Here is a 9,532-nt window from a genome sequence, read left to right as displayed (position 1 = left end):
TAACTTTGTACATGCCTACATTATTGATACAGATATCAAAAGGTGTGAAATCACAAATCCTCACACAATTTATGAGATTAGGACAAAAAAACAGCTCCTTCAGCATCATCCGTTTGGATAAATGAAGATTAGTTCTGGATTGATGAGCTAAAGGCTAGCACAAGCTCTAGTTAAAGGGGCAATGTGGAAGTTTAACAACCAATTCATGTATAGAAATTTTAAATGTCCTCCTTATACATTCTCCTGCAATGCCCTGGTCCTGTGGGCATCAAGATCATTTCATGTGCTTTCACGCTTGATGTGCTTTCAAGCTTGATGCTTTCTAAGCAAACCTGGGGCATTCCATATATCACAGTAGGAACATTTTTTTAGGCAGCGTGTCTACATCAGAGTACATTGTTAGTCTGATTTATTACAATTGTGTTGAACAGTCTAAACTTTACACAACTGTGTTGCTAATCAAATCAAACAGGGCCAATGTTTATGCATATTAGTGTACTAGTATTTGTTTATTCTTCATCAAACGTGATTTATTTATTTATCGGTATTATTTGGCTTCTTCAAGTATAACCTGGAAAATATGCAGTACAAATTGATTTGGTCTAAATACATTATTGATAGGTGGATTGGTGCTGCATCTGCAGTGATGCGGGCGTTGTACCGTTCTGTCGGGGCGAAGAGAGAGCTGAGCTACAAGGCAAAGCTCTCGATTTACCAGTCGATCTATGTCTCTACTCTCACCTATGGTCATGAGCTTTGGGTAGTGACCAAAAGTACGAGATTGCAGATACAAGCGTCCAAAATGAGTTTTCTCCACTGGGTGTCTGGCCTCTGTCTTAGAGATAGAATGAGGAGCTTGGTCATCTGGTAGGGGTCAGAGTAGATCCGCTGCTCCTCCACATCAAGAGGAGCCAGTTGAGGTGGCTCAGGCATCTGATTAGGATGCCTTCTGGCTGCCTGGCTGGTAAGGTTTTGCGGGCACGTCCAACTGGGAGGAGATCTAAAGGGAGACCCATGACACATTGGAGGGACTATGTCTCACGCCTGGCCAGGAAACACCTTGAGGTTCCAAAGGAAGAACTGGCCCAAGTAGCTGGGGAGAGGGACGTCTGGGCCTCTTGACTTAGGCTGTTGCCCCTGCGACCTGACCCCGGATAAGCGGAAGAGAATAAATGGATGGATGGATGGATGGATGGATGGATGGATATATTACATTTATTACCTCTGCTGAAAACATGCCGGCAAACCAGTAAATTGCACTATTAGGGACTCACAGCTGTTTTTGTTCAGGAGTGTGCACGTACAGCATGCACGCCACATGCACGAGCTTACTATTGAATCTGCAGTTACACATTTGGCCTAAGGGGGCAATTGCGAGCATAAAAATTTTCAAACTCCATATATTCAGTTTTAAAGCTGCAATCCTGAGTTTTCCCTTTTTAGCAATTATGTATGATTTTTTTTACAAATCAGTGGTGATAGTCTGGCCTTAGTCTGTGATATAACATAGGCAATGTGTTTTTATTTTTATTTTTGCTAAGGACCCCCCCCCCCCCCCCCCCCCCCCCACACACACACACACACACACACCCACCCCAAGTCCCATGCAGTTTCACTTGACCACTGCTCCAATCACGTTAGACATCTGCTTACGTACAGAAGTCAGTCACAGAGCATGCTTTTGTGTAAGAACCTAGACTGAGTTGTGTTTTCGAGCTGTTTTCAAAGACGCGGTCAATCGTGGAATTGCTACAATGGCTTCACAGCCACAAAAAATTCCATGACTGCTTGCTTCTGCTTGAAGACAGACAAAAATCAAGAAAAGCCCATGCACTAAATTTGCCAATAAAGTGCCTCTAAGACCAGCAAGGAATTGACTTTTCTTTTCAATGGTGGAAGGCTGTAGCCTAGAAATCCATACGTAATATTTGGTAAATGGCCTGTATTTTAAATGGCACCTTTTAAAGTCCTGGAACCCCCCAAGGCACTTTACAACTCGAACCTGCAACCTTCCGATTACAGGGTGAGCACTTAACTCCTGTGCCACCGTCAACCCAAAATACATGTACTATATTAGCAATAGCAAAAGACTTTTTCTGCAGGAACTTGTCACGTTCCATCTGAGCTTCAGCAGGTCTACCATTGGCCTGAGTAGTTTTGTGTCTTGCTAATCACAACCTCTACGTTTGCGACGAAGAAAATCTACAAAGATGGTGTCGGCTCAGGAACGGCACTCGTTTGAAACGACTTTAAAACGACGTTTTAGATATGAAGCTACTTTAGTATTTGATTTATCCTTTCTTCAGCAGTGTATGGTGGACTATACTGACCGATTCATGCTGTAGTGATGAGTACGTCACATTGTCTGTTGCACGATTGGTCCTAGCGCTGTACAATCGTGTACAGACATTTTGAAAGACAATTCAACTCTAACTCTACTCTTATTTAAACAGCGCCTTACAGGCATGAAGGTGCTGTACAGACATAAATGAAAATCAGAAAAGAAGTGCAAACACAATAAATCAAGTAAATAATAAGATCAGGTAACCCACAAAGTTAAAAGCCAGATCATAGAAATTGGTCTTCAGTCTGATTTTGAAAACCACCACAGACGATGAATCGTTGATCAACAAAGGGAGCTTGTTTGGACCTGCCCCCGTGAAAGTGCTAGCCTCTTCAACTGAGAGCTTGGGATTAAAAGTAGCTACTGGTTCTTTGAAAAGGGACATCGGCTATTGCTGTAGTAAGTCAGCCAAGTACGGCAGAGCCAACCCATTAAGAGTTTTAAAAACTAATAAAAGAACATAAAAACACAAATGAAAGCAGTCTGAGCAGTTACAGTGCAGAAAGTGCAGCTATTTAATTGTCCCTCCACATTCATAACCTTATTTTATTAAGGTCTGACAAGGATGTGTTTTTTGTAGTTATATCATGGAAAAAGAAAGCTGCTAATCTTCAGTTGATGATCTGAGGCAAGTGTATTAGTAGTTCCCTCGGAGAAAAGCAGGGTCTACAGCAAGCAGTTCCAGAGTGAGGCTCAGGGGCCATTTGGGGCCATCTGAGTGATTTTATGTGGCTTCGCTAGAATGAGGAAGTTCACCTCCCCAGTAGTCTGCTGATGTAGATTGACACTTTCTAATATTTTTATTTTCTGATTTTTACCAGTATGCCTGATTTGCACCTATTTTGAGGTGTAAAAAATAAATAAATAAATATTTTTATTTGTTTGTTTTTTTTATTTAAAAGTCACATTTTGGAGGTCCACAAGGACTACTGGCTTGGCGATTTTGTCTCTTCTCTTGAAAAGTTGGGACACCTCTGGTTCAGAGCTTTAGTGCTGCTCATTCATTGTGTGGCACGTTTGAATCATTTCATCAACATGCTAAAAAAAAAGGGGGTCAAACATTGATTATTAATGCAGCCATGCAGTCAACAAGGCAGTTTCTGTTCACTGTTAAACGTATTACTCTTAGATGATGAATCTGACTGGATTAATCTACATTTTTCCAAACTGAGGTCGTTCAAGTGGCTGTTTAGAACTTTTCCCTCGATAAATAAATGTTTATTATTTGAACAGCAACTACTTATTTAAATGTTTTGTGGAATCCTACGACCTACTCTTGAGGTTGAAAACCACCATCCGCTATCTATCCACAGATGATATCCGAATGTCCAAGCTCAGGCTGAAAAACACAACAAGCAAACCGAGACTCCTCCAGCATGTGCGGGGGGAGGAAGAAGGTGGGGGAAACTAATATTTCTCTTGAGAGAGATTGATGTGATCTGTTCGGCACTTCATTGTTTGAGAACAACGAGTGAACAGCCTGTTCTCAGCAGACCAGTCCATCTGAGTGTGTTTGTGTGTGTGTGAGTCGAAAGCACACGGTGAGCATTAAGGAAAGAAATTGCTCTATTATTTTAGTGACTGCAACAAATCAGTTGGCTCACCTTTGTCCCTCTCAATTGTTGGAGCCCGCGTGGACAAACTCAGGCAGCACACATGGGAGTGTTTGCGTGTGCGTGCACTGCATAAGCCCAGCCAAGTGAATACAGCCTTTCACTTCCACCGATAAAGGAATGACGGGTAATAAAATGTGAATACTTTATTCACTAGCACACTTGGATTGTCATTTCATGCTTTTCTTTCAAGCAGCCTCTTTGGAACACTCAGAATGAATTATCAACAGCACAGCCTGAATGCAAATAATAAAAAAATCACTCCGAGTTTATTTGTCTTTTAGTTGATTGAAATTAAAATACAGTATGATGAGTTGCCAAAGTCCGTGTGGTGTGTCTTAATTTATGTGCAAGAATAAAGAGCTATTCATGATATAAAGGTAATAATTGATCATTAAAAGATACAATGTTTATATCAACGTATATAAAACCTGATTTTTTGAGTGTAGCTGGTAACTCATGGACTCTGTGGAACAATGTGTAAGCGTGTGTGTGTGTGGGGGGGGGGGGGGGTTAATGGCTGCTGTATTGTAAAGCACCTTGGGGGGATCTAGGACTCTAGAAGGGCATTCACAATTGACTTCATGTTTAACTTACTGTCATTGTAAGTATTCTGTGTTGTCCTGTCTCCCCTCTTTAAGTGTCTATTGAACTCACCTGCCCCTTGTTTTCCTACCAATCTGATTCCTGATTATCCTCGTGTATTTAAACCCTCTGTTTGTGCTCGTCTTTGTCAGATCCTCGTCGAGTCTTCCTACCATTATTCATAATAAACTGTTTTTTGTGCTTCCCAATCTGCCTCCTGTTACTGCTCACCTGCATTTGGGTCAGACTGCAACCAACTACATATTTACATTCATGTCCAGCTGATTGTTGTGCTGCAATTTTTCAATAAAGTATTTTGTTTTATCTACATTTCCTTTTTCTTTCTGTAATTCAACTTCCTCTTTAAGTTCTCTCAGATTTCTGACTCTTTCTGATCCATTAGAACCAAATGAAAAAGTTATTATTATTTAGATTTTTTCTCGTTGTGGCTTTGTTTTGTGCAAATCGTTATCATTGTCCTCATTATAATATGATTAATTGCTGTAGTAGTCATGTTTGCTGCCACAATGGAATAGGATAATTAGGTATTCCCCATATCTGTGGCCTGTCCTGCCCTGTTACAGCTTAATCAGTCAACAGCAAAATAGTTAATTTTTCTGGTAGAGAGCAAAACAGGAACCAAAGAAAATATTTGCATTATCAAATTGTGCAATAGGATGTGTTTGTGGCAGATCAGTCTGACTGTAAAAATAAAAATAAGACTTTAAGCTGGAGCTGAAGTGATTTTGGATGCAGAGGTGCATCTTTAGCCCCCCAAATGTTCAGAGCACGAACGTAGTATTCTAAAAATTGCACCGATTAGCTTGTCCTGCAGTTCATTATTAAATCAATGCATAAAATATCTAAATTATTCCGTAAAATGTAGCTTTGTCACTTTTCAATGATCCCTCAAGGTTTCAGTACAAAAATCCACAGTGGTGAGGGATTTAATTCTTTATTTTGTCCATAACCCTGTGAAATATTACTTTTTTTTAATTAATGTAAATAAAATCCTAATATTTACCCATTTAAAATGAACCATTCTTGTCCAAAAGTGCAACTGATACTTATTTCCTCCACACTAAGTGGAACTGACATCAGATTTGTTAGCACTTTGAAGGAAATTCAGAATGCGATGTACCACTTTCCATCAACGTCCTGGTGAGATGTGCTCATGAGGCTTCACGATGCCTTTCGAGCCACACTTCAGGCAAAGTGTTGGTACTTTGTTCTTTCCTCAAACATGTCACAATAATGAGGAGCGTCAGGTTCCATCAAGCAGAAGAGGACAGGTCCACATTACAGATGCATACATCACTGCTCTCATTTCAAAGTAATAACACCTGTCAGGCCTGATGAGGGGGGAGTCATGACGGCTTAGTCTGAGAACAGCGTACACACACATGCACCGTCAGACCTACACGTGTTCCTACGCTCACACAAAATAATCACATCAACAAATCATATAAAACACACTGCAGGTGCGAAGAAGGGGAAACACGACACTTGTTTAAGACCCGAATAGATTGGGGTGTTTCTCTTCTCCATTATGGTCTTACAGTCTGTTGTTCTGTTGATAGATAGAGATAGAGATAGAGATAGAGATAGAGGTAAAGTTAGAGGTAGAGAAAGAGATAGAGGTAGAGATAGAGATAGAGATAGAGGTAGAGGTAGAGGTAGACATAGAGATAGAGATAGAGGTAAAGGTAGAGGTAGAGAAAGAGATAGAGGTAGAGATAGAGGTAAAGGTAGAGGTAGAGGTAGAGGTACAGGTAGAGATAGAGATAGAGGTAGAGATAGAGGTAAAGGTAGAGGTAGAGATAGAGATAGAGATAGAGATAGAGATAGAGATAGAGGTAGAGGTAGAGGTAGACATAGAGATAGAGATAGAGGTAAAGGTAGAGGTAGAGAAAGAGATAGAGGTAGAGATAGAGGTAAAGGTAGAGGTAGAGGTAGAGGTACAGGTAGAGATAGAGATAGAGGTAGAGATAGAGGTAAAGGTAGAGGTAGAGATAGAGATAGAGATAGAGATAGAGGTAGACATAGAGATAGAGATAGAGGTAGAGGTAGAGATAGAGGTAGAGGTAGAGGTAGAGATAGAGATAGAGATAGAGATAGAGGTAGAGATAGAGATAGAGATAGAGGTAAAGGTAGAGATAGAGGTAGAGGTAGAGATAGAGATAGAGATAGAGACAGAGGTAGAGATAGAGATAGAGGTAGAGGTAGAGGTAGAGATAGAGATAGAGATAGAGGTAGACATAGAGATAGAGATAGAGGTAGAGGTAGAGATAGAGGTAGAGGTAGAGGTAGAGATAGAGATAGAGATAGAGGTAGAGGTAGAGATAGAGATAGAGATAGAGGTAAAGGTAGAGGTAGAGATAGAGGTAGAGGTAGAGATAGAGATAGAGATAGAGATAGAGACAGAGGTAGAGATAGAGATAGAGATAGAGGTAGAGATAGAGATAGAGATAGAGATAGAGATAGAGATAGAGACAGAGATAGAGATAGAGGTAGAGATAGAGATAGAGATAGAGATAGAGATAGAGGTAGAGATAGAGATAGAGATAGAGGTAGAGGTAGAGGTAGAGATAGAGGTAGAGATAGAGATAGAGATAGACGTAGAGATAGAGATAGAGATAGAGGTAGAGATAGAGATAGAGGTAGAGGTAGAGATAGAGATAGAGGTAGAGATAGAGATAGAGATAGAGATAGAGATAGAGATAGATAAGGCTCCTCCCAGAGGGTAAAGCTGCTCACCGTATCCTTTCAGGTGAGTCCAACCACCTTTTGAGAAAAGCTTTTCACTTCTGCCACTTGTGTCATTGAGCTCACTCTTTTGATTCACTACCCACAGCTCAGGCAGAAACATAATTGACACATAAATGAACAGCTTTGCCCTTTTCTCCAGCTCTTCATTCATTACAAACAAACCGAGACAAACAGAAATGCTACATTCCTTGAAAGGCAGTCTAACACCCTCCAACTTAGTGAAATTAGTCAAACAAGTGTTCATGTTGGTAAAGGGAAACAAGTCAGAGGAGTGGGGAGTGGAAAAGAACAGGATTGTGAGACTTACTCATTAATATTTATGATGTGCAAAATGTCTTGCCACTGATTGGCTGACAGTATCTCAACTTTTCTGCTGCCATTGTTCATTCTTCCGTCTTGGATTAGAAAATGCAAGGCTGATGGACATGATTAACCATGTTGTGGAGCTGCTATTGTTAATGGTTAGCTTTCACTTGAAAAAGTCATACTGCTCGCAAAAGAAGACTGCAATGACTCAACACATTGCTCCAAGGTGGGTGGGGTCATGAATGCAGATTTACCCTGTGATGTAGAAGAGACTGACTTTTTCTGACCCAATCGCTTCACCATCTATTTTCACTCTGCAGTTAATGCAGGATATAGGAGTTGAAGAAATGTTTCATGTTCAGCATGCATATGCAGCTCAGAGTGACCAATCTAGGATACTATCATGTATTTCAAGTTCCTAGCTCTGACTTGGACCTGCAAGTACAAACACCAGAGTGCATCAGTGTTTTGTAGCATCTGTACACCCCCTTGGGTTTTCTGACCAAGGCCTGCTTGCACACAACAAGAACAACTAAAGCCTAGTTAGAGACGTTTTCCTTTTATGCTTCTCTGTTGGTGTGTCAGAGTGATGCATTTCTCTGCCAGCAGAGCAGGGGGCGTAAATCTTTTTTGGTGGGTCAGCCTACCATTGCAGAGACGTCTCTTTGGGTGTTTCTCAATGCCAAGAAACCTTGCCTTGATGTCTTGGCCCCGCCCCGGTTGCCTAGGAGATGCATCATCGGGAGCCGCCAAGACGTGTTCCAATGTTCATGTTCTACCAAGGCGCATGTTCTTCGTTTGTTAACCGTTTAGCTAGCTCAGCGAGGATACATGGGAGGTGTCTTGTAGCTTAGCCTTGGTCAAAAATTACCCGGAATACAGCACAATATTTTCAAAAAGACGACAGATCAGAAGCCAGCAGCTACTTTGAGGGCAATTTTCAAGTTTAAAAGTAAGTCAACTAATTTAAAATGTTTTTTTTAGATCCAAATAAGTTATCTATGGTTGGTTAGTTGCTTACCGTATTTTCCGGACTATAAGCCGCTACTTTTTTCCCACGCTTTGAACCATGCAGCTTATAATGAGGTGCGGCTTTACTGAAGATTTTCCTTCACCTGCCAGGGGGCGCTTTAGCAGAAAGTGAAACAGGTGGAAGTCAAAAGTGGAAATCGAAGCAAGTGCTCATTTTAATTTAACACATGCAAGCAGCCGGCACGACGAAGAACTTTTTTCAATCCATACCCCCTCATCATGGTAACTACACGTATGAGTTCATATGATGCCGCATTTAAGTTGAATGCCATCAATCTGGCAGTAAAGGAGGGAAACAGTGCTGCCGCACGTAAGCTTGGCATGAATGAATCCATGGTTCAGCGCTGGAGACGGCAGCGGGAAGAACTCATTCAAGCCAGCATCACCCGGGGATGATGACAGCAACACGGACAGCGACACCGACATCGCCACAGAAAAGGTATGCAACGAAGCTCTTCTGAGGCTGTTCAACTCCGTCACTGAAGAAGAGGACTTTAATGGCTTTAGTGCGCAAGAGGAAGATGAGAGCGAATGACTTTTTCTGGTAGGCAGGTGTGTTTTATTTACTAACCAGGCATGTTTTGTGTGCAGTTTTTATTTTCTAATCATCCAGGGCTTATTAATGCTGTGTCAGCGCTGTTCTTTTCTTCTAAACATGCAAATTACCGGTAATAACGTGTCAGTTCTGTTTTTATTTTATAACCATCCAGAAATATGAATGCTATCAGTGCTGTTTTCTTTTCTAAACTTGCCTTGCACGTTCACCCGTGTTTAAAATTCGTTTTGTTGAATTAAAACAACAACGAAAAACCTCCGTGTAGCGTCTTTGTCTAATTATACTTATCTTATGTAATGGCCATACATGCGCTGTGCACCAGAGACC

At 41.1% G+C, this 9,532-nt stretch overlaps 1 protein-coding gene across 1 annotated transcript; it reads left to right on the top strand.

Annotated features, from left to right (window-relative positions):
* Nucleotides 1–5,716: 5,716 nt before the first annotated feature.
* LOC139068949 (probable inactive protein kinase DDB_G0270444) lies at nt 5,717–7,238 on the top strand. Its single transcript, XM_070549793.1, has 3 exons — nt 5,717–5,752; nt 6,123–7,124; nt 7,183–7,238. The coding sequence occupies exons 1-3, from the start codon at nt 5,717–5,719 to the stop codon at nt 7,186–7,188; spliced, it is 1,044 nt and encodes a 347-aa protein (XP_070405894.1). The 3' UTR covers nt 7,189–7,238.
* The last annotated feature ends 2,294 nt before the right edge of the window (nt 7,239–9,532 follow it).

This window comes from Nothobranchius furzeri, chromosome 3 (assembly GCF_043380555.1).
Source record: "Nothobranchius furzeri strain GRZ-AD chromosome 3, NfurGRZ-RIMD1, whole genome shotgun sequence".
In the NCBI taxonomy this organism is placed as follows: Eukaryota; Metazoa; Chordata; class Actinopteri; order Cyprinodontiformes; family Nothobranchiidae; genus Nothobranchius; species Nothobranchius furzeri.
The sequence above is the reverse complement of the archived record's forward strand: the minus strand, read 5'-3'. Positions and strand labels throughout refer to the sequence as shown.